This window comes from Pipra filicauda, unplaced genomic scaffold, assembly GCF_003945595.2.
Source record: "Pipra filicauda isolate LSUMZ 115617 unplaced genomic scaffold, ASM394559v2 scaffold161_size1661140_pilon, whole genome shotgun sequence".
NCBI lineage: Eukaryota > Metazoa > Chordata > Aves > Passeriformes > Pipridae > Pipra > Pipra filicauda.
The window spans coordinates 202,016-226,219 of record NW_024104118.1 but is presented as its reverse complement, the minus strand read 5'-3'; the positions used below and the strand labels follow the sequence as shown (position 1 = coordinate 226,219).

General features: G+C 53.6%; 1 protein-coding gene across 1 annotated transcript; it reads left to right on the top strand.

The window, feature by feature from the left end:
* The first annotated feature begins 75 nt into the window (after positions 1–75).
* SEMA7A (semaphorin 7A (John Milton Hagen blood group)) lies at positions 76–24,204 on the top strand. The gene is made up of 14 exons (XM_027712148.2): positions 76–217; positions 14,472–14,605; positions 15,412–15,462; positions 15,698–15,793; positions 15,909–15,993; positions 16,558–16,668; positions 17,814–17,953; positions 18,339–18,517; positions 18,696–18,804; positions 19,248–19,446; positions 20,403–20,518; positions 21,187–21,338; positions 21,825–21,892; positions 22,326–24,204. Exons 1-14 carry the CDS (start codon positions 106–108, stop codon positions 22,670–22,672), a joined length of 1,899 nt encoding a protein of 632 aa, XP_027567949.1. The 5' UTR covers positions 76–105; the 3' UTR covers positions 22,673–24,204.

Below are 24,204 nucleotides of genomic sequence, written 5' to 3'. Positions count from 1 at the left end.
GTCTCAGCCATTGGCTGGGCTGGATGCTACCAGGCTTTTGTATAAGACAGGCGATGCAGCTGTCAGGCTCACAGGCTCACGATCCCTGCTCCCGAGTAAGTAGAAATGGGCAGGAGCTCGCCTGTTGCCCTCTTGGTGGCCCTGTGGGCCGGCCAGCTGGGCATGTGGGCAGCGGGGCGCTCCAAGGTGAACCCCAGGATCATCACAGCGCCGCAAGGTAAGTCCCGGGCTGCACTCAGCTGCAACCTTGGGATGCAGCAGCAGTCCCTGCAGCTCTCAGCTACTCCCTGCACCGTGTGTTTCATACCTGGGTCTTGTCTTTTGAGCGGAGTTGGTCTATTTTTATTTCTTTTGTTTCCTCAGGGAGACTTTTGGCTTTCTGTAAAATCACTTAAAATGCCTGTGGTCTCAGGCAGGGGTTTCTGACTTGCTTGGTTGCTTTTAATTGCATTTTTAGACTATTCTTTCCTTTTTATATTCTTAAAAGCGTTTTCCTACGAGCTGGGTATATTAAGGGCTGTCAAAAAGCTCTGAAACAGACACTGTAACCATTTCCCCCAACTTGCAGTGCTCTGGAAATCCAGACGTGTATTTGCATAGTTAATGGACTGATTTACTTACCCTGTTTGCTGCAAATGAGTTTTGTGAGTAAATGTTTGCAAAACGTCCCTGGTCTGTGGGAAAATATATAAATGGCACGTAAGGGCTTCAGTCAGATCTGATCTTAGCAGAAACCGAACAAAGAAATGTTTTCAAGCAGCAAGCTTAGAGTACAGCCTGAGCTTGGTGTGTGGAAGCTGGTTTTATCATGTGTTTTCCAAGCTTTTTTGATGAATCCCCTCCAGGGAGGCTTGAACAAAGACCCTGTCTTGTCCCCGGGGTTTGGCCGGGCCGGCGGGTTTAGCCGGGCTGCGGCTCTGGCGCTGCTCTGCGGTACAACAGTTCCTCTGTGCTCCCCATTCCCCGGCAACTTCAGAGAACACCAATTTCCCCGGGTTTGTTCTGCGCCATCTGTTATTCTTCTGCTGGTATTTACTGTGCCCTTCCTCGGGATGAAAGAGCTGGGATGAAGGGCTGGGAGAGGGGTGTGTGCGCGGCTCAGAGGTGGCCTCTGCCTGTCACCTCGGTGCACAAAGGGGAGAGACACCGGCACAGAGGGCAGGGAAAGGTTGCTCTGAGTATGGCGTCATTTGTGGTGGCTGCTGGCAAATGAAGTGGCCGGGGAAGAGGGATGGAAGTGGTAGGGGGCAGAAGGCACGGAGCCGGAGGCCAAAGAGAGGATGGGGTCACACGTTGCCCCTTAGACATTTCCCCTGCCCCGCTTAGGGCAGAAGGGTTGAAGTTAAATTATCAGGGTTTGGCGGGGCTGGAAATGCCTGTCCTGGAGTGAAACTGTGCTGAGGGGGAAGAGAGGGATCAAGTGGCTGATTCCCACCTGTCTGCACACAGTGTGGTCATTTGTCCCTGCACCTGTGTCAGGGTGGCTCTGAACATAATCTGTCACTGGGAAGCACTGAAACCAGCTACTGTTACGGCACTTCCCTGCAAGGGGATCAGCTCAGCTTATCTCTCTTCTGTGCTTATCTGTTTCTCTAATTTTTTTTGGAGAGCTTAGCAGGGCCACAGGCCAAGAGGGATTTCAACTGGGGAGATATCGGAGGGTGGCACGTTCAGTCCTGCGTCCTAGTTAACAGATTGCATTTTCCTTGGTGTAACCTCTACCCTTCCGAAGTAGGTCTGTGGGTGAGGAGGAGGAGGGTGGAGAAGAGGAGGAGGATCTGGAGGAGGGTGAAGAAATAGGACAGGGGCAAAGGGGGATGCTGTGGGTGACAGAAGGAGTCTTCTTGAACTTCCCCAATGCTCAAGACACAGTGAAAACTCAGCATGTTCAGAAAAACCTGCAGCTCAGCACAGCGTGCTGCTGCTGTTTGCAGCCACGTACAGAGGCTTGTCCCTCACTGTGGGTGTGATGGTGTTGCAGGGCTTGATTTTTCAGCTTGACCACTCTATTCCTGGAGGTGAGAGCTGGATGAAGCACAGCAGTCCAGGACCTTTGTATGGTTGTGCAGCATTTGCAGTGGTGCAGCGCTGGCCTCAGCCCTGGGCTCTGCAGGAGCTGGCAGCTCTTCACCTAATTAAATTTCTTACACACCACAGCCCAGCACAGGCATCAGGTACAGCAGCCTCAGCAAAGGCACCTCCTCACACTACAGCCCTGTAGGTGAAGGGGGTGATTTCTGGGGCTGGCCAGAACCAGGCTCTCTCCTGGAGGGAAGAGCACATGTGTGGGATTCCTCCCTGGCTGCTGTGCAGGGGGCGAGGAGGAAATTGGTACTGGACAAAGCTGCTGATGTCTTTCCATCTCTCAGCCTTGCTTCCTTCACCAGCACCATACCCTTACCTGCCAGGCCCAGGGAGAGCCCTGCCTGCACTGCAGGTACCTCTGAACCACTCTGCTGTTTTGCCCCCCAGTCCCGCATTGTCCGGGTTCCCAGCAAGAAGTAGATGAGGGGACTTGTAATCTGGGAAAAAATGTAACCAGGCTTAGGTGGCACAATCTCGAGCTCAGATCTGGAGACAAAGAAGCAGAGTCAGCCTGTCTTGGTGCTTGGAGCTCCTGTATTTAAATAATTCCACAGTCCTGGGGACTTGGACTGGTGGCATCAGGCCAGGGCGGTGGGTGGTTGGAGCATGATGTTCTGCAGCTTTGTCTTTCCGTGGTTTACAAAGCCATTATGAGGCTTCAGCCCCAGTTCTGCCCTTATTTTGTGTCCCCGATGCCGCAGCACAGAGTGGTGGGAGGTGAGGAAGGGGCACGCTTTCCCCAGAGATCAGCCTGATTCCACGGAAAGCAGGCTGAGGGACCCCTGGAGCCTTCCCAGCAACCAGTGCAGGTGGCCACCTCTGGCTCCATCTGGGCAAGCAGTTATTGCACAGCACATCTGACTCTGCAGGATTCCTTCCTCTTAGGGGGAAGATGCCTGGAGCAAAGGTCAGCTGCAGACCACTGGTCATAGCTCAAGTGCTTAAGAACCTTTTTTACTGGCAAGGCTTTTGCCCCTGTTCCCCTTTGCAGCTGGCCCGGCACACAGATGGGCCGTGGTATCTTCTGGCTGTTGCCATTCCCTGTGTCCTAATGGAGGAAGATTCTAAATGCTGAGTTCCTTATCTGCTGGGACTGGCAGTGTGGGAGTGAGTTCAGCCTCAGCTGCCTGGGCTGGTGCAGAAACAAGTGCTCCAACCTTGCACGCTATGTTCTTATCATCCCTCTTATTTCCATCCTCCCCCTGCCTCCGTGGATTTTTCCAGCTAAATGCTGACCAGCTGGGCTTTGCTTTGCGAAAGGTGCCTTCCCATCCCACACGGAGCTTTTGCTTGTCAGCACAGATAGCGTGTCTGCTCTGCTGATCCATCTGCAGCGACGGGACCCGCTGTGTCGCGGGGCTGGACAGAGCCGGCCGGGTGAGGGATACAGCCTCTCTCTGTGGAGCGGGAGGGTGACATCCCAGGCTGGCTGTCTCATGACCGGAAAGTCACCGAGCATCGGGAAAACACTGAGGATGGCAAGGAGCCTGAGGGCTGGCTCAGGCTGCTGTAGCCTGGGGCCTTTGCAGCACAGAGTCATTTTTAGCTGCTGCCATGCTGAGGACTGTCCCTGTTTCCCTGCATGTGCGTAGATCCAAGACAAACTCAGTCCCTCTCTGGTGGCTTCATTGACACCTTGGGGTAGGATGGGGTCTGGCTGTTAAATTTTTCCCATCTTATTAACAGGTGAGACTGCAAGCTGAAGGGAGGTTCTGAGGAGATAAGCAGGTCCCTTTGGGAAAAGAAAGAAAGGTTATACACTTGACCCTTGGCTGCCTCAACCATGTGGACTGGTTCCAACTTGCCCTGGGACACAGCGGGCCATTGGAGTGGCAGTTCCGGGAATTTGCCTGTGCTGCCTGTAATAACTTCTGGGCTTTGCTAAGCTTGGCTGCCTCCTTGCCTTGAGAAAACTGTCAGCAGGACTCTGAGTGCTGTAGGAGCTCTCCCTGCCCACCGGTGTGGTGGTGATGTGTTCAACTAGACTTTGGACAAGGACCTGGAGTGACGGGACAGGGGGCAATAGCTTCCCACTGCTGGAGTGTAGGTTTAGATTGGATATTAGGGAAAAGATTCTTCCCTGTGAGGGTGGTGAGACACTGGCACAGGTTACCCAGAGAAGCTGTGGCTGCTCTATCCCTGCAAGTGTTCCGGGCCAGGTTGGATGGGCTTGGAGCAACCTGCTCTAGTGGAAGGTGACCCTGCTCGTGGCAGGGCAGGTAGAATGAGATGATATTTAAGGTCCTTCCAAACCAAACCATTTTGGGATTCTATGAGATAGGGCAGAACTCATACTGATGTGACAAACCAGAAGTTTTTTGCTGCTAGCACCAGCTTTTCCTCCTCAGTGACAGCATCACCATCTCCTTGTGGTCCCACGAGTGTGAAACATCTTTGTAGGACAGTTTCACATGAAGCTCCCACCATTTCCAGGAGAAAGCTTCTTGCTTTCCCAGCAATGCTATTTTCTGCAGATGGCTTGTTTTCACAGGGTGAGTGATGCTGGGAGCAGAAAATGTTGGTTGAAAAATATATTTTGCTCTGTGCGGATTGAAGAAGAAGAAAAACAAACCAAACAAACTGACTGAATCACAACCACCTCCTGTTGCAAGAGCATGACACAGGAACAACGGGAATGGGAGGACGAATGGAAGTTGTGGCTGGAAAAGAGAGCCAGATGTCAATTCCTGCCCAGCTTTGTGCCAGCCCGAGGGCTGATCTGAGGTCAGGATTGCTGAAAATTGGCCTGTGGAGGTGTTCTGTAGTTGAGGTACTCAGGCTTGGTGCCTTAAAAAGACAAACTAAGTTTAAGCCTGAATATTTGAGTACAAACTAAATCTAAACTTGACTACAAACTAAATCTTAAGTATTGAGTACAAGGTGCTTTTAAGAGAAACTTGTATCCAGAAAAAGGCCTGGAAGGTGAGTTAGGAGGCAGAAATTGTCTGTTTTGCAGCCAGCTACATCTGATGGCATGTGGCTATTCCTGGTTGCTCCAAGAATAGGACTTGTTCCTCCTGTTGGGCACTGTTTTCCCGTCAATCCCAGCTCCACCCGGTGCTGTGTGTGACAGGGGATGCTGTTAGAGTTGTCACAGGAGCTGGATGTGGAAGTGTCTCCTACCAGCTCTAATAAATCCAGAGCAGTTTAAGTCTGGAGCAACAGGGCTTGTGTAATAAATCTTGCCCTTAATGACAGCTCTGGGTCTGTAACTTGTCCACTCCCCAGTTTGAGGCCCATTGACTGGCTCAGTGCCCTTCTGATCCAAGTCTAATTATCCACTTGTGATAAACATTCTGCTTTATTGAGGATATGTGTGTCGTGGGAGGGAAGTTTAAGGAGTTCTAGGATTTTCCTAGAGAAATGCATAGCCAGTGCCAGCCAGGCACTTGCCCTTGGGCTATTGACAGCAACCCTCATCATGGGTTTGTTCATATCTTGGTGTTTTGGGAAGTCAGATCCCAGTGTCTGGTTTCAAATGCCTAACTGTGAAGCTTCCAAGTCTGAGTAATATTGTGCTGCAGCCAAGGATGGATGTGAGAAGAATGGATATCGTGTGTTCTGCTGGTGGGGAGTCAAGCGAGCAGAAAGGGGGTGCTGGAAAGGGCTTCATGGCATGTCCTGGCACAAACCCAAGTGACTGTGGGACTGAGATCCACCTCATACTCATTACATGAGTGAGAAGCCTCCAGCAGCAGGTAGAAGTTGGAAAGAGCATGGCAGGGCCCTCCTCAGTCCAGGGAGGAAGTCCCTTCCTTGGCTGCACATATCTCATCTGTTTTCTACAGGGAACTGTAACTCCAGAGCCACTGATCTTAGAATCATAGAATCAACTGGGTTGGGAAAGATCTCCGAGATCATCAAGTCCAACCCCGCCGTGGTTACCAGACCATGGCACTGATGCCACATCCAATCTCATCTTAAAAACCTTCAGGGAGGGTGAATCCACCACCTCCCTGGGCAGCCCATTCCAAACCATTCTTCCCACCTTTAAACCTCCATGGGGAACGTCACAGATCCCCTTGCCCTCTGCCCACCTCTGGCTGGCCTCTCCTGGGCTGGGAGGAGTTGACACATGCTTGGGTAGGGTTTCCCAGCTGCAGGAGAGTGGGAGATGGAAGGCAATTAAGTGAGGTTGTTTTGCTGGTGGATGCTGATAGAGCTGCCCGGGGCAATTTTCATCCTGAAAGGCTTTTTATGGTAAATCAATCCCTGGATCTTCCTAGTGGGAGAGACTCTCAGATCCTGCTAAAACCATCCTTTGTTGTGTTGACACAACATCCAGTGGCTGTTCTGCCATTGTTCCACTGACCGTATAATAAAATTCCATAATCACAGGCCGCTGTTCCCCAGCTTCCGCCAGGAACAGGCACAGCTCGGGACTGTCATTACAGAGAACAGCTTTGGGAAAGTAACAAAACCTGGCTCTAAATTTAGCACCTGCAATCCATAGGGTGCAGCGAGCAGCTCAGCTCCGGGGCTGGTTGGGAATAACGTACCTGCTGGATGACAGGCTGCATCTGCGGCATCAAAGGCTCTGGACTCATCTTGCAGCAGCACAGGCTTCAGTGCTGCATAATTTTGGGGGGGTGAGCATGCAGGAGATAGTGGTGGTGTGTTAGTATGCATGGAATATGCTGCCGTGCCTGTCATGTAGTCATTTTGTGTTTAATAAGGAGAAATCCATCTTTCCTGGAGCGTGGAGCACTCTGGTTTGAGCCTTCCCGGGGTGAGCAGAGCCCTGCAGTGCTGCCCGTGTTCCCAGAGCCCTGATGAAGGCAGAGGCTTTGAATCCAGGGCATGTTTCTCCCCGGCTGCAGGTTAGGGGTCTCTTTTGTTGCTTGCTGAGTGGGCGTTTGGGACCTGCAGGCTCTGGCTTGGAGGCCTCTGGCAGAGGGAATATCGGCGGCGCTGCTCTCAGAAGAGCTTTTGAGCAATCCTGCCCATGCCCAGCAGCTGCATTACCAAGCCAAAAGGTTCCCTCCCCCCCTCTTTCTTCCTGCCCCGGCTCACCCCAACACTGAATACTGCTGCCTGCTGCCAAGGCACTCCCAGAAATAGAGCGGGAATTGTTAATGTGCCAGAATATTTGCCTTCTGGAGTGTAACTCTAAAAAAGCATATTTGTCTAGTTAGAGTGTGCTCCGCAAGCGTGGCCCTTCCAGGCATTTGGATTGCACATAGGCTGAGAGCTTTTGTAGGATATATCCCTGATAATGCAGGCTGAATTGTTTCCTCTGCTCCGGAGCATTCTGCTGTTGATGGCAGGGATCTCTTGAGGGCAGCAGCAAAAAACACCCCATGATGGCAGGACCTGCAGGAGTGGGGAGGGAAGAAGCCAGAGAAGAGGCAAGATGGGAGGCTGCTGGGAATGTAGGTTGGCCAAGGATGGAAAAGTCCCGCTGTAGAGAGGCTGTTGATGTTGGTGGTCTGTCTGTGGCCTTGCCCTTCCCTTTGGAGGGGTGCTCGGAAGCAGTTAGGGAGGGGTGTGAGAAAGGATAACATGAGGTTTCTTGGCGAATGATTAAATGTTGCTCATCAACAAACTCTCAGGGGCAAGACAGGATGAGAAATACCAGATTGAACCCATTGCTCTGCCTTCCTGCGATCTTGAAATGCGTAAGGCAGGTCAGGCTGGGTTTGAGTAACAGCCACATTTCTTCTCCGTGCTTTCACGCCTCTTTTTTCTGGGTTTTCTGTTAGCTTGTGGAACCCTTAGCCAAAGGTTCAGGGCTGTGTTCCCCTGATCCCTCTCCACTCCCCTGTGGGATGCCTGTGCTACCCAGTACTGGGCTCACTGGTTCACTGCATGAAGAGATGGAGTTTCCATCTGGTCACAGGTGGAAAGTAGAAGGAAAGCAGCACACAGCCCAATCCCTTGCTCTCAGCTCTGCTGCTTTTGGGAGCTACATCCTTCCTACAGGATGGAGGGTGTGGTAAAATTATGGTCAGGGCTTTTGCCTGCCCCGGGCTGATGAGAAAGCACTCTGGAAAACCATTTGATGTGCTCTGTCCTCTCTGGGCACGCTCTTGGGATGCACCTGCGGGAACGCCTGGCCAAAGGAAAGGCAGCTGCTGTGACCACAGTGTTGCTGCCATACCTGGCTGGTGCCCTTTCCTGCCCCGGTGGGAGAGGAGGGGCTGTGTTGGTTTTCAAATACGTAGGTGGGGACTTATGCCCACAACAGAACTGCTTGATCCGCTCTCCAGATCCTGCCCTCAGGCTGTCATGGTGGGATGGACAGAAGCTGGGAGGCTTCCTGTGGCAGGGAGCTGTGCAGTCCCTTGCAGGGCACGGAGGGCTCGAAGGGGCAGGAAACACGTGGATGTGTCTGGTCTCAGTTAAGCAAGAAACATTTTTAGCACCAGGCTGCCTGGTTTCCGCTGCTGCTCCCCAGCTGAGGCACAGAGGAGTTTTGGGGGTCCCAACAACCATCCTTAAAAGAAGGCAGGGGAGACTGAGAGGGGAAGGCAGGCACCAACCCTTCCTGAGCTGTGCCAGCCACTGGGCACTGGCTCATGGTCACCATGCTCCCAGTCTGCTCCAAGCTGAACAGGAAGGGAACAGGGAGGGAGTGAAAGGGGGACAAGTATGATATTTGGTCTTGGAGGAAGCTCTTAGGAATATGGGATAGAAATCTGTAGGGAATCAGGTGGTATTGGTTCTGCTCTCTTTATTTTACTTCCTTTGAGAGATGACTCTGTTGGAGCACAGGCTGAACTGAAACAGTGTGAGGCTGCCCTGTACGGTGAGAGATGTTCCCCACAGGGTGATCCTTTAGCCTTTCCACACCCCTCCTGCTCCAGCATGGAGAAGTGGCTGTAAGGACCCAGCTCCAGAGATCCTTAGGGAGTAAGGACTCCAACGCCAGGGGTGCAGCTCAATCCCTCAGCAGCATGCTGGTGGCAGAAGATGGGGAGAGGAGGGATCAACCAAGCAGGTTTTTTCATGTGCAATGAATGAGGAGGAAGTGGTTTCCCACATTTCTTTCCTTTTCACCCCCTTCTCGGAAACCCCTCCACAAAAACGTATCACTTTTCACAAGGCGTGTTGGAGACCTTGCAGCTCACAACCCTTCAATTATGCTGTGACAGGTCAGAGCCAACCACCCCAAAATGTTCCTGTTGGGTTCTCTCATTTAGAGTCAAATTGTTCCTATAAAAAACCCTGTAGCTGCAGGCTCTGCTGGGTCCCAGAAGCCCATCAGGCTGCTCAAGGCATCCATCCCATGGGAAAGGGAAACTCATGGGTGAGCAGGGCACTGGGGAGCATATCCCTGTCCTGACTGTGGTTTTCTTGTGTCACATTGTTCCCTTCAGGCAAAGTCACGATGGAAGAAAAACCTAGCACAGCAGCTCTCTGGAGATATATTTCCTCTTTCCGAAATGTCTAAATTTGGGAATTTATAGATCATCTAAAAAAAAAAAAAAGTGCTTGTTGGCGTCCGTGGTGGAGCTGGGGAGGCAGATGGCACGTGGCTCTTGGATGGGAGTGGTGTGGTGCAGTCCAGTCCTGCTCCCAGGGATGGAGGGAATCTATGGCAGCCCCATGGGGTGACTCCATCCCTCTGGGATGGGTGCTGTGACTTTCCACGTTCTCCTTAGAGGAGATGGTAGGGCTGGTATCTGGCCAAGCAGGTAGGAAATCCAGGGATTGTCCTCCTGGTCTCACCTGAGGGAATACTGTAACCGAAATGCCATTGCTGAGTGATGTTGGAGCTGGGATGGAGAGTCCTGGCCCCAAAGTGGGTGACTAAGGCAGTGGACCTGAATCACATTCTCAGGAAAATGATTGATCTGCCTGTGCCGGGATGCTTGTCATGCATCCTGCCTGCGCTGGGGAAGTGGGAGTGAAGGAGGGATTGATGTCATTGCATCGAGACGGCTCCTGTCTTCCCAAAGACGGAATGATGTGGAGCAGCCCGGAGCACACAGCCCTGACTCACAGCCAGCCCTGCATTGCTGGGAGCTGAGGGCACCGGCATAGGAATGAGATCCAGGGACACCCCCACACTGCCAGTCCTTGAGTCAGCACGGAAAAGGCAGCTTTTCCTTCTGCTGCCAGAGCCGATCCCAGCCGGATTGCCGCAGAGTCATGCTGTCATCAAGGTCGGAATCTGTCGCAGCTATTCAGAAAGGAAGGAATAAGTAAAACCTGGGAAACGGTTGGAGAGGGAAGGGCCGCGAGCGGGAGCGTGCCCGCTGTCAGACCCGCGGCAGCGGAGCAGGTGGCGGTGCCACCGGCGCGGCGACGCGAGGCCGCGGTGACTGACGGCGTTACAACGTGTTACAGCGAGAGTCCCCGGGGCTGCCGGGTGTGCTGCCTGGGCGTCGGGAACGTGGTGAAGACTTGGCTGCGTTCGCCGCAGCGGCGCCGCACCAGCGTAAATCCTGATTTGCCATTTGGTGGTGGCCCAACCCTGTGTGCCTGTCCTGTGGCAGCGGCGGGAGGGTTTGGGAGAACACGGGCAGCTTGGGTGAGGGCAGCACAGGGGCTGCGGTGGGCGGCAGGTAGTTCCAGGGAGCAGGTAAACCTACTCTGCTTTCCCAGAGTATGCTTTCCCTCATATTCCAAGGTGGACCCCATTCAGTAAGGGGTTTATGGGCAGCAAGTAAAGGATCTGCCTCTTGCCTGCATCAGCACCGCTCCCCAAAATCAGCAAGTGCTTATCTCATCCTCCTTCCCCTTTCATTTTTCCTCCCCCAGCACCTGCAGGCCCACAATGGCTCACCCACTCTCAGTGCCGGGAGCACTGTAAGCCAGTGACTAAGCCGAGTGTCTGGGATGCCGGAGCCAGCTGCCAGACCAGGAATGGTGGAGTGTGAAGGGGGAAAGGACAGCCATAGCTGAGTCAGCCCTCCAGCCGGGATGGGAGCTGTCTTGTTGAGTTTGCCTGCGATGAGGCTGCGTGCCAACACTGCCTCTCTAGCTGGGCATCTGTTCTGGAGGTGGCAGCACAAAGCTCTGGGATGCTCTGGGAGCCCAACCTTGCTGTGGTGCTGGGGAGGACCAGGCCCTTGGTGCCTTCTGAAGGGGCTTCTGGACCCAAAGGGAGCCAGAGAGCCATTTGCTGTGTCACTAAAGCTGTGTCCATGTCACTCTGTCAGATTGGAAGCAGGATTGCTCCGTCTGTCATCTGCATTGTCCTATGTTTAGGGTGGGCCTCCCTGCCCTCAGCTCATCTAGAGCATCTCCCTCTTGACTTCCTTCCTCCCCTCTTACCTCACCCTGCAGGCATCCTTCCGAGATGCACCGGGCTCCCTCTTTCTCCCTCATTTAATATTATTCTCCTTGCCTCTGGTGTGGTGCTCTCCCCAGCACAAAGCCACTCTTTCTCCCATTCATCCCGCCTGACTGGGGTTAGCATTTCAATGGACAATGGTGCCATTGATCTGTGTGCTATCCATGGGGTTGGCAGTAAATGCCAGGCAAAAGCACTCAGGCAAAGGGACTTGGCAGAGTTAGCAAGGCTCTGGAAATGAGCCCTGTGTCTTCTGGAGCTCCAGACTCGGATTTTGGAGGGAGGGTGATGGCAGGGTCATGCCTTTCCCCTTCCAAGGGGAAGAGCCTTTCTTTTGCAGTGTCAAAAGCATCTCTGGCACTGCGAGAACAAGCATGTCCCATTGGGGACATAGCAGGACATTGCCCCATCCCTGGAGGTGTTCAAGGCCAGACTGGATGGAGTTCTGAGCACCCTGGTCGAGAGGAAGGTGTCCCTGCACGTGGCAGGGGTTTGGGGCTACATGATCTTTAAGGTTCCTTCCAACCCAAACCATTCTATGATTCCATGATTCTATGATAGTGTGGGCCATTAGATACCCTTTGCCTCATCATTCCTAGCTCTGGAAGCCATTTATACCCCCATGTAATGGGGTGCAGGGTTTCTCCCCCCATTCTGCCAGAGGAGAAGCAAAGGCAAAGGGGATTGAACAGCTTCTATAATCTGAACTGTGCAGGTCTGCCACAGAGGCAGAGGGATCCCAGCATCCACTCCTGGAAGCCCCCTTAAAGGCTCCCTTCCAAATCCAGTTAAATCAGTGCTGGAACCACAACCACACTTGTGGGCCCTGGCTAGCAGAGCTGTTTACTCTCAGCTTAGTGATTCAGAGCAGTCCCTGGGGAGCTGCAGGATAAATAACACGTTGGCGCCGACCAAATTATTGTTTAGGGCTTGTTTGTTTTCAGCTCTTTGGAGAGGAGTGTGTCCTTGCAGGTTGGCACAGCTCGCTGAGCTGAGGCAGTGTTGGAAAAAGCCTCCACAGGAACCCAAAGGTAGTAGGAGCACAGGGCTGAAGTCTGTAAAAAGTGTGAGGAGGAGGAGGAGCAGGGAATGGCTGCAGATGTATGTTTGTCTGGATGAGCAGCAAATTTAGGGGCTGGAGGTCTGAAAACAAGAGTAAAGTTTGCTGCAGACCCACTTGCAGCATGTTGGTGATGGGGTAAAAGGGCTTTAGGAGTTCCTGTGTGCCTGGCCTCCTCAGGTTGGGCCAAGAGTGGGGGTTTTGAGGACTTCTGGGAAGGGAGAAGGTGTAAAGCGGATTAGTCCTCTCCTAGGCAAGCTTGGACTGAGTCTATGGCTGATAACAGGCCTGGCTGGCTTCCCACTTGGAGGGCAGATGAGTTGCAGAATCACTCTGAAAGACTCCATGCCAGCTTCTCCACAAGGCACAGCACATGCTCAGGAGTTTCTCCGAGTCCTTGGGCGGAGGAGAGGCACGGGAAGGCTGAGGAGGGGACACAGGGCAAGCAGGGACCGTCATCCAGCTGGGCCTACCTGGCTGAGGGTCCCAGCGGGCTCCATCCCATGGAGCAGGGGAAGGGCACACAGAGGTGTTGCATTAGTTTCTGTCCAAGATGGATCTCCGCCCTCTCTTCGTGGTTGAAATGCCCTTGCAAAACAGGACCTGTGGGTTTTTGGCAGGTTACCCAAGACCTGATGGGAAAACATTGCTTGCTTAACCCTGCAGGGATTAGGGACCTGGAGAAGGTGCAACCAGGGAGCAAAGTGGAGAATAAGCCCACAAGTCAAGCAGGAATTCAGCAGCCCCAGTGACCTCTATTAAGTGTTTTTCCCTTTTTGGCTCTGCGGAGCCTTGGCTGCAGGCCCCCTGCACTGCTTGCTCTGGGCAAAGGGGAGTGTTGGACTGGGCAAAGATTGGCCTTTCCTGTCCTGCCAAGTGACAACCCCTATAAATAGAGGGACACGTGCCACTGATTAATTGCCTGTCTGTGCAGGCCGCCCGCTCCCGAGGCAGCCCCAGCCTTTGTCTGTGTGGGAGTGGCAGCACTTGCCAGGAGAGGGGCCCCTTCTTTGGAAAAGGGAGAAGAGCGAATGATGAAAATGGAGTTCTAAGCAGAGGTTTGTCCTGATCCTTGGAGCCTTTTCCCCTTTGGAGGAGCAGTCCCTCTCGTGTCATTGCTGCCCACTGTGGCAGTCTGGGCCCTGGCACACCTGCTAGAAGGGGCCCAGATGTGGCTGCACCTCCCCAGAGAAGGCTGCAGGAGCAGGGCACCTCAAGGAGGGACAGCAGGAGCCCCAGGGGAGGAGAATCACACCTGCAGTGCAGGACCAACCTCCTGCACCCGGGCTGGACAGAGGGGAAGGGAGGATGCTTGTAGGAAAGAGGAGCCAGAAAAGCCAGAATGTGAAAGAGGAAGGAAAGAGGAGAGGACAGGCAGTTCTTCTTCCAGCTGGGCCCGGAAAGCCGCCGATCTTCAGCAACCAGTTGTGATGTCCAAGGTCTTGCAGCCACTTCTTGTGAAGCCCATAAATTGTGGCGTTTAGGTGCATCTTCCCCCTGTCACGCCTGGGCTCTGGCCTGCGAGTTCCAAACCCTGTCTGACCCTCCTGGCCCTGGGAAGTAGGATGCTGACAGGGCAGGGAGGGGGGTGATAAAGTGCAGGAGGTTGCAGGAGCCAAATCTATCAGGCAGATGCCTGGAGTGGTTGTCAGAGGGTGGTCAGAGAGGGGATGGAGCCCTTCATCCCAAAGCTGGGAGGCAGGAGGCTCTCAGACAGTAGAAGGCAGTGCTTACCTGGCTGCTGCAGAGCCAGGTCTGAGTCTCTTTGAGCTCCCACTCTCTTACCACAGCTCCTGCAGCAATTCCCCTTTCTCTTCCTCCATCACAAGTCCTGCAGGGGCCAGGTGGGGTCACTCCTCTGTGGAGCTCTCCTGTCCCCTGGGGCCCAAGGGACAATAGCTCCACTCTGAGCCTGGGAGTTGCCTTTCCCTGCCCACCTGGCTCTGGGCCAGCCATCCCAGAGGGCTCCCAGCCCTGTGTCCATGTTTTTCTCATCGCTCCAAGGGCACGGGAAGGGAGTGGATCAGCCGAGCTGGCCATGTGTGCTCTCTGCAGTGGTTTCCCTGATGAATGTGCTGTTCCTAGGTGCAAAGGAATATGTATTTCCCAGGAGTGAGAAGTACCCAGTCTTCTACCATGAGGAAAACAGCTCATCCATCTACATCGGGGGAGAGGGGAAGCTTTACTACTACGACTTTGCAACCTCTGAGAACTACACGGTAAGGATGTTCTGCTAACACAATGGGCCCCAGAGCCCTATAAGAAGTGTCCAGCATCTGTCTCACAGCCCAAATTCCAGGTACTCTATAAAGTCAGGCCTGTAAGAGCCTGGTCTCTGCCCAGCCTGCCTGATCCAACCAGGAAGCCACAATATCAGTGTAAGGAATAGCTGGAGCAACGGGAAAGTCTCCTGTGCTAGCCATTAGTGGGTTCTTCTCTGGATGTGATCCTTCTGAGGTCTTTACTGCCCCACAGGAAGGATTTTTCCTGTAAAGAACTGTTTCTTTAATATGAGAAGTGATGCTTAGACTGGCGTCACTGGGGAGAAGCTACGTTCCCATTCTTTTCCATTGTCAGAGTCCAGGCTACCTTTTCTCAAAAGCAGGAAGCTCTGAGCTGGGCACTGAGTTCATAGAGCAGGAAAACCCCCATTGGCTTTCTGCTGACCCCTTCTTGTCTTTCTCAGCCACCCAAATACTCCCTTCCGTGTTCCCAGAGCTCTGTGGTTCATGTCCGCACCAGAAACTATTGAACACCTTTTCCCCACAGCGGCAAATCCTCTTCCCAGATCCTCTGGAGAGCAGTTCAGTTATTCCTGCTACTTTAACCCTGCATTCCCACTTCTCCTCATCACCTCGAGGGCCTGAGGGATCCAACCCAGCCTTCCCGGGGGTTTTCAAATGCCAAGGGTAGGGAAAAGGGATACAGTGCAGTGTTTAATGACCTTCTTGTAGTGCTGAGCTACACGTGGGTTGGCCTTTAGAGGGAAGGAATTAATAGCATTTTTCTCTCTCTTTTATCCTAGGAAGACTTCCCAGTGAAAAATGAGGGACTGTGCATGATGTCTGGGAGTTCGGTAGGTCCCACCTGCGGCGGAACAGCTGGATGGGTGAGGGTTGAAGGACTTGGGTTGAAGGACTAGTGGGGAAGGAGCTGTGTGTGCTCTCTCTGAGTGAAGACCTCCTCCTCCTCCTCCTCTAGCTGTAAGATCCATGAAAAAGCTGGGAAGCCATCTAGCAGTGTGTTTGTTAGTTCTGGGGGCTTTGCTCTGCTGTTCACAGCTGCTCATGCTCCTCTCCCTTCTCTTGCAGGAGGACAATAAGAATTACCTCACGCTAGTGGAGAAGTACGGAGATGGAATGTTGGTGTGTGGGACCGGTGCCTGCGCTCCCACCTGCTGGAACCTGGTATGAGTCCTTCCCTCATTTGAGCTGTGCCAGGCAAGGAAAACCACTTTCCTCCTGCCCCAGGGGTGGATGTAGGCACCTGATCCCACTTAGGTCCATTTCCATCCTTCTCCAGACGCAGAGGAAGGAGAGCCCGTCGTGGGATGGGAGAGGAATTGCTCCTTTCACCCCTGACTCCAACACCCTCGTCGTCGTCGATGGTAAGTCTGGTGTTTTCATATTTTCCTATTTTTCAGTCGTCGTGCTGTGCACAAAAGGCTCTCTGTGACAAAAAGGGACCCCTGAGGCTGCTCCGAGGCCTTTGTCCCCTGCTCTCATTGGCCTTAGGGCTTCTTGCTTTTGCCTCATGGAAATGCACATCCTTTTAGGACAGAGCATGGCACAAGGTTGGTTTTTTCCATCCAGGGCATGGGATCGAGTGTCTGTGTGGGAGGGTCAAATGCAATGAGAACAGTGGGGAATCGTAGGATCATAGAATGGTCTGGGTTGGAGGGGTCCTTAGAAGGAAGATCCTGCAATAATCCCACTGCTCTGGACCTGAAAAGGGGATCCTTCCCAAGAATCTGTCCCTGCCACTCTCTAAGGAGTCCTGCCAGACCTGCTCAGTCCTAAGCAGCGAGGACTGAGTTTCTTGACCTGTGTCCACCATCTCTGTGAGTTCATGTGCCCAAAAGTTCTTGTTTCATTCTTTTCTTCTCTTCTTACAAATCCTTCTTGTCCCCTCCGGAAACATCCCACTGCAAATGAGCCTTCCTATCCCGCAGGTGATGACATCTACTCCACCATCAAGAAGAGCCAGCAGAATGGCAAGATCCCTCGCTTCCGTCGAGTGAGAGGGGGTGGAGAGCTCTACACGAGTGACACAGTGATGCAGAGTGAGTGTGGGGGAGAATCCCAAGGTGTGGAAGCCCACCAGACCACAGCTTGGAGGGGGACATCCTCTCTGCCCAGCCGGAGTGGAGCTCCAGGGCTTGTTCTTTGGGGTCTTCAGTCACCCCTGAAGTTGCAGGGAGGGCTGATCTGGTCCCCTCAGTGCCAGCTGAGGGAATTTCACCTCTTTGCTTCTGTCACAAAACACCTGATAAGTGAGTTCCTGTTCCTCAGAGTAATGGGGAAATGAGGGTGGCAAGTCCCTTCTCAGATAGGAGGAAATAGGGTTGTGTAAAAGTGCCCATCAGCTGCCCTGCGGTGGTGGAAACGGGAAGAACAAGTTCCACTCCGGGCAGTGACTCTTTCCAAAACCCCAGCCCAGGGTGAGACCCTGAGGCAGAATCACATTGGATTGTGCAGAGGACAGTGTGGGGGTAGAGGGAAAGGACCCTCCTCCATTTCCATGAGTTTGTTATGTTGTCTCCCCCTTGACACCGGGAAACGGGAGATTATTGAACCTCTGTCAAAACGAAAAATTAAATCAAGACAACAACAGAATAAAACAGAACTTGTGCATGGAGGGGGAAGCTAAACCAAACCTGAGAGCCCCAGAGCTGCCAGGCTGATCCCGTGCTGACACAGAGCTCCCTGCCATGGGAACAGCAGCTAACGATGCCCAGAGGGACCTGATGCTGCCGGGGATGCCCGTCATGGTAGAGGTGTATTAATAGGAACAGCATCACTGGGTTTTCCAAACACAAACAGCACTGAGGGATCCTTTCTCCCCGATAACACCTCCCTGAACAAGAAGGGAGACGGGTTTCCTTTGCTGCTAAGCAGCCAAGGCTTCACCAGGTTCTGTGGATTTGGCCCTCAAGGGAATGAGTCTGGGATGTTGGGCAGGAGGGAGAGGAAGGGGAGCCACTGGGAAGGTGTCAGGTGAAGCACAGTTGGTGCAATGCACAGGTCAGGCACAGCGGGTGGTCTCGGACCTGTCCTTTCCCTGGAGCACAGATGTGTTTCATTCCCTCCCTTGGCTGCGGGTGGGTGGTTGGCTGCAGAACATGCTGCTTCGTCCCCATCAGTGGCTTTTCAGATGAAGTCTGTGTGCTCAAGCCATGGTTTTCTGATGGCTCACTTCCCTTTTCAGACCCTCAGTTCGTCAAAGCCACCGTGTTAAGGCACGAAGAGCCTCACCAGGACAAGATTTATTACTTCTTCCGTGAAGACAACCCAGATAAGAGTCCTGAGGCCCCCAGAAACATCTCCCGCGTGGCCCAGCTGTGTAAGGTACCACGGGAACTATGTGTGGTGGGGAGGCAGGAGTGCTCCAGGGGTGACAAATGGACATGGTGGCTCACCTGGGGTTATCCACGCTTGATTTGGCCCTTCTGCCTCAAATGTCTCGTCTGCCACAGAGTCTGTGTGGGGTACAGCCATGTCCTTTGGCCCTCCCCTCCTCTGGCTCCCATCTTGCTTGTAGGGAAGAGAAATACCTGCCCTGTCTTGCTGGGATGTTAGAGGAACACGATTGTTGCTGCAACCAGCATCAGACATACCTCTGGAGCATCCCCCAGTTATCCATCCAAGATGTTGGGGGGCTTATCCCTCCCAAGTTGGGGACTTTGTGGTGTTCTCTGCCAAACTCTGACTCCCTGCTTTCCCTCTCCCCCAGGAAGATAAAGGAGGAACCAGTTCCCTCTCTGCTTCCAAGTGGACCACCTTCCTGAAGGCCAGCTTGATTTGTGTTGACCCAGTCACGAAGGGCAACTTCAACTGGTTGCAGGATGTCTTCTTTGTCCCTGCGAGCAACTGGCGGCTCTCCAAAGTCTACGGGCTCTTCACAAACACCTGGTGAGGGTCTCTGCAAAACAGGGAGGGGGATGCCCTGTCCCACGGGCCAGATCCTTCCTTCCAGCCCTTTAGTGTCTCTGGGAAACAGAGTGGATGTGGTGATGAACACAGCTGTGTTCCAGCTGTAGGGGTGGTGACCAGTGTCTCCCTGACCCCCTCTTTGTCTCGCTGCCCTCAGGGGAAGCTCTGCTGTCTGTGTCTATTCCTTTGGGGACATTGACGACGTGTTCCGGACATCTAAACTCAAAGGCTATAACGGTCCCAACCCGGAGATCAAACCTGGGCAGGTGAGTGAGCTGCCCCACGTGAAGTGGAGAGGGGTCCCAAGGCCAGGAGAGCTAGTCCCTGCAGTGCCACTGCAGTCCTCAGGGTACCTGGAGCAGGGGAGGGGACACGGAGCCGCCAGGTGAGAGCTGGGCAGAGAGGGTGGTTGTAGGCACTGCGGGAAGGAGCTGAGCCTTGTTGCTGGAAACAAAAGGAGGCCAGAGAAGGTCCAATGCCTTCACAGAAAGCATGGGGAGACAGGCTCTTACATGCACCTGGCACTAGCACAATTGCAGCACCCCCAGGGCCTGTGTTTGCCCTCAGGACAGGGCTGTGCACCGCAGCTGGGCATCTCCTGCGGGCTGAGGTGTCCATGCTGTTCCCCTGCCGAGCTCTCCTGCCCTCCACCCTCATCCTCAGGCACCTGTCTGACTCTGACAGTGGCTTTTGTGCCCTCTTGCTGCAGTGTGTTCCCTCGGGACAGCACACCCCCAGTGAGACCTTCAAGATCGCCGACAGCCACCCCGAGGTGGAGGACCGGGTGGAGCCCCTGTCCCCCACCAAGAGCCCCTTATTCCACAACAAGCACCGCTACCAGAAGATCGGGGTGCACGAGGTCTCTGCGGCTGACGGACACCACTACAATGTGCTTTATCTGGCAACAGGTACTGGGAACCGTTCCCTGTGGAGATCCCCAGAATTAGCTTTCCCCTCGAGGGTAGGGAGCCCAGGGGAAGCAGATGAGACCCTCACTGCAGAGCGAACAAGGGGCTGTGTTCCCAGCTTGGCATATGTTTGTCAAGCAGAAAAGAGCTGCCAAGTCCCAAGTACTACTAAATACTTCCAATTTGGCTGCGTAGGCAAAGCCGGAATCAAAGCAGAATCCCAAGCATGTGGGATTTACCCCATCAAGCTTCAACCTGTGGGAGGTCTCAGGGCCAGTGTTTTTAAGGCAAGAGAGGGGTAGCACAGCTCTCCCCAGGTATGGCTTTACAAGCAGAAATCCTTTCCAAAGGGACACGCTCCATCATTTCCCAGTGCTTCCCTGTCCTGCCTGCTTTACCTGCCTGAGCTGTGCTCATCCCTTTCTCTGCTCTGTGCTGGAATCTGTTCACTGGCACTTGTGGAAGGACTTTTTAAATTCCTAATCTATGATTAAAAAACTCTCAGTAGGTGGCCTAGGTTGGATTAGGGCCCACACATGCTCTGATTGGTCTTATTTTTCAAAAGCCTGAGTTTAAATGCAGCTAACGCCTTGCAGAGTCCCACTGGGAAGCTTGATCCCACATGCAGGGCTTGGCATGGCAATGCTCACCCTCTCTGGAATGGGTACAGAGACACCTGGGGAGTCCTGATCCCTGCATGAGCTGGGATCACATCTTCCACCTCTCTCTGGTTGATGGTGGGATGAAGGGAAGACTATTTGGGAAGGGGAAACTATGCAAGAGGGTGAACAACAAGGATTCTTGAGCCTTGTTCCCTCAGGATGCTGCTTTTGGGAAAGTTTCTGTTCTCTCTGGGTGGCTGGTGTCGGGAATCCAGTCAGATTGTTGGAATCTCTTGGAATCATCTCTTCCGCTCTCAGGATGTCTCATCAGGGCTCTCCTCTCTTTCTTCCTAGACAAAGGATCCATCCACAAGGTTGTGGAGCTGCCAGATGGGGTGCAGAATATCATGGAGCTCCAGGTCTTTCCGAACAAGGACCCGATCCAGTCCATGATCCTGGATCACAAGAGGGTGGGTCTCTGCTTGTTCTTTGGGAAGGAAAACAGTGGGTTGGGCCATAACTTTAAAATCAGGCAGCAGGGAAGGCAGGGACGGACAGTTTACTGCCAGCCCCTGGGTCTGGAAGTAGAATCATGGAATCACAGGATGGTTTGGGTTGGAAGGGACCTTAAAGCTCATCCAGTTCTGCCCAACTGCCATAGTCAGGAACACCTTCCACTATCCCAGGTTGCTCCAAGCCTCGTCCAAACTGGCCTTGGATACTTCTACGGGTGGGGCAGCCACAGCTTCTCTGGGCAACCTGTGCCAGGGCCTCAGCACCCTCACAGGAAAGAATTTGCATCCCAATATCCCATCTAACCCTGCCCTGTGTCAGTGGGAAGCCATTCCCTTGTCTTGTCCCTCCATCCCTTGTCACAAGTCCCTCTCCAGCTCTTTTGGAGCCCCTTTAGGCACTGGAAGGGTCTCTAAGGTCTCCCTGGAGCCTTCTCTTCTCCGGGTGAACACCCCCAGCTCTCCCAGCCTGGCTCCAGAGCAGAGGGGCTCCAGCCCTCAGAGCAGCTCCGTGGCCTCCTCTGGACTCGCTCCTGGAGCTCCACGTCCTTCTGAAGACACTCAGCAGGTGGCACTGGGACACGATGCCAGGATGATCATCCATCCCCTCTGCTTTCCTCCCGCAGGCCATGCTGTATGTCGGCTCCACGAGTAAAGTCCTGGAGATCCCCATGGACATGTGCAGGGCGTATCGCAACAACTGCCACAGCTGCCTGCTGGCCAGGGACCCCTACTGCGGCTGGGCCAACGGCTCCTGCCAGTCCGTGTCCCTGAACCGGTACGTGGTGCCTGCTCCCGCTGCTTCCACGGGAGAAACACCCGGACCCTCGGTATTCCTGTCCCAGACCACGGCCATGCGTGGTTCTGAGGCCATCTTCCCATCACAGAGAGAGATGAGCCCATTGTGTCCAGGCAGGGAAGTGCCGATGTCGGTGCCGTCCCAGAAAGTTTGGGATCTCTCCTCAGGGATCCATCCCTCCCTTGAGGGCGTTTTGAGCACCCAACCCAACCCCAACCCAACCCTCTGGCTGTCCCCAGAGGGATCCTGGGCAGCACCTTCTCCATCTTTTTGCTTCTGGGTCTCACATTTGCCATCAGCAAACTCCTAATTGGGAATGAGGGCGGGAGGGGGAGGTGTTTTCCCTACCCCAACAATACCAGGTAATAAATTTCCTTCTATCTCATATGCGTGATTCCTTTCCTATCCCAGAAATGCCACTTCCCTAATGTTCTGTTAATGCTTATTCCCATTTCCATCTGCTAGGGAGGTGCTTCAGAACCTGAACTTGGATGTGTGGCAAGGAAACTGCCAAAATGGAGCTATTAAGGAAGGTATGGAAAGGTTTTTTTGAGCCATAGGACAATGTCCCCAGCGGTGGTTGGGGCAAGGTGGCTGATTCTTTGCATGGGTTGTGCGAGGTTTTACTACTCATTGCTGGGGAACTGGGAGTGAAATCAAGACACCAGGTTGGAGTTAGGGGAGATAGTGTATTTATGAGCTGGGTGAGAGGGATTAAGCTTTGATTCCTGGGAGAAGAGTCCTGTGGACTTCACCGGACATGGGCCGTTGTTGTTAAATAGCTGTGTAACACAGAATCATGGAATGGTTTGGGTTGAAAGGGACCTTAAAGGTCATCCAGTTCTACCCCTCCTGCCATGGGCACGTCCTCATCCACCCAGGTGGTCTTCCCTAGGTGCTTTTGGGGGAATCTGTGGTTCCTGGACAATCCTGCCTCAACCCCTCCTTCTCCATGTCTTCCTGCAGACGACTACCAGAACATCGCAGTTGTCCCTTTCTCCCGCTATTACCTCAACTGCTCCATCGAGTCCCACTACGCCACCTACAACTGGTACCACAACAACAGCCTCATCAAGACCTGCAACACCACCCACCCTCAGCAGGATTGCTTCCACTTCATCCAGAATGTCAGCCACGGCCACTACGGCCACTACGTCTGCATCTCGGAGGAGGACGGCTTCAAGCAGGCGCTGGTGAAGGAGCGCCTGGTGAACCAGCTCCGGTTCCTGTTCCAGAGGGGCCAGGCAACCATGCCCTTTGCCTCGTGGCTGCAGCTGCTCCTGATGGTGGCTTTGGTGGAGCTCTTCCACTGAACACAACGGTGTTCCCACCGTCCTGCTCTTCCTGCACTTGCTGTCCGCTCCTGAAGCGAGATCCTTGTTTTCTTAGGCGCTCCTTGGACATTAATCTTTGATTGTCCCCAGAGGGGTCCTGGGCAGCATCTTTTCCGTTTTTGGCCTCGGTGGAAGAGCCTCAGTGAGGAGGATGTGACTGCAGGGCCAGGTGGAGCAGGGGTTGGGGACACGTGGGGGACATTGGCTGTACCAGTGACAGCCTCTCCCTGGCAGCTCTGTTATGCTGTTTAGGGGACTTCTGCCGACGTGCATGCACTGATCCTCAGGGCACGGCCACTCCTCACTTTAGGAACGTGCATGTGATGAAGAGGAGGAGCCAGCCCTCGGCCTTCTGAACTGGTTGATCTGAACGGGGACTGAGGCCTCCAAGTTTTTAGTGGCTGATGTTTGGGTTGGCAAGCAGCTGGAACGCTCCCAGCGCCACTTGTGAGTCCCCTTCTGGTCTGGAGAATTGGGCTCTGGAAGGGTTTTGGGGTTTGGTTTATTATTTTTTGTTTGCAGCTGGCTTTGATGTGGGAGGGAGATCGGGAATTAGCACTGGAAACCTGCAAGTGCAGGTGCAAAGTTAGGAGTTTGCATGGAAAAGGCTTGGAAGATGACTAGATTTGGGGTGTGGGGAAGGACAGATGGAAGGGGACTGGAAGGGAAGGTGGAAGCAGAGCCCAAACCAAACTGGGAGGCCCTGGGAAGACGTTTGAAACGCACAAATCCTCTGCAGGCAGCTAAGGGCATTTATCCGTGGGCAGCAGGCAACCCCTGCTCCCCACACCGCTCCTCCGGGAGAGGGACCGGGCTTCCTCAGGGAAAAAGGCTGCGGATCTCAGGGCGACACCGCCGGGCTCGGGGGGGCTGTGCCTGTCCCCACCGCCCAGAGCAGCTCTGCTTCCCTTCCCCCAGTGAGGGGACACGGGGGGCCCAGAGTTTGCTTCTCTTGGGCTTTGAGGTCTCCGAGCAAGACTAAACTGTGAAAAAACGGGATTCTCTCCCTGCAGAGGGTGATCCCACACCTTGTCCAAACCTTTCCCAGTCTGAAACACCCCAGCCTCGGGCTGTGTAAGGGTGAGGGCATCCTGTCTTATGCTTCCAATAACCTGTCGCAGCAGCACAGCTCCTGCTTCGTGCCTGCTCACTCAGGAGTGCCCGAGGAGTCTTTTGGGCAAGAGGGAGGTGCCGCGTGCCTCTCGTGACCACAGACTACAGACAACGGGCCAGAGCTTCCTACTGCACTACATTTCCAAGGTATTCCCCCCCCCCCCCCTGGAATCTAGGATAGAGCTTCTTACATCCCTTCTCAAAGCACTTTAACTTCGTGAACTAACAAATACCTATTTATTGTTAACTGGTCGTTACTGTACTTGTAGAGTTTTATAATATTGCCGGAGGTGGGTTCAGATTAGAGGAGATGGAAAAAAACACCACAACAGCTACCAAAAAAACCTTTCAGAACTGTAACCAAAGTGGATGGTTGGAATAAAGAATGGAAAAGAGCA

Bases quoted from the DNA above. Each gene is read 5' to 3' on its own strand.
- SEMA7A (XM_027712148.2), top strand. From the start codon at position 106: ATGGGCAGGAGCTCGCCTGTTGCCCTCTTGGTGGCCCTGTGGGCCGGC. The intron at 15,463-15,697 runs GTAGGTCCCACC...CTTCTCTTGCAG, and splicing joins GCATGATGTCTGGGAGTTCG to GAGGACAATAAGAATTACCT. The intron at 18,805-19,247 runs GTGAGTGAGCTG...CTCTTGCTGCAG, and splicing joins CGGAGATCAAACCTGGGCAG to TGTGTTCCCTCGGGACAGCA.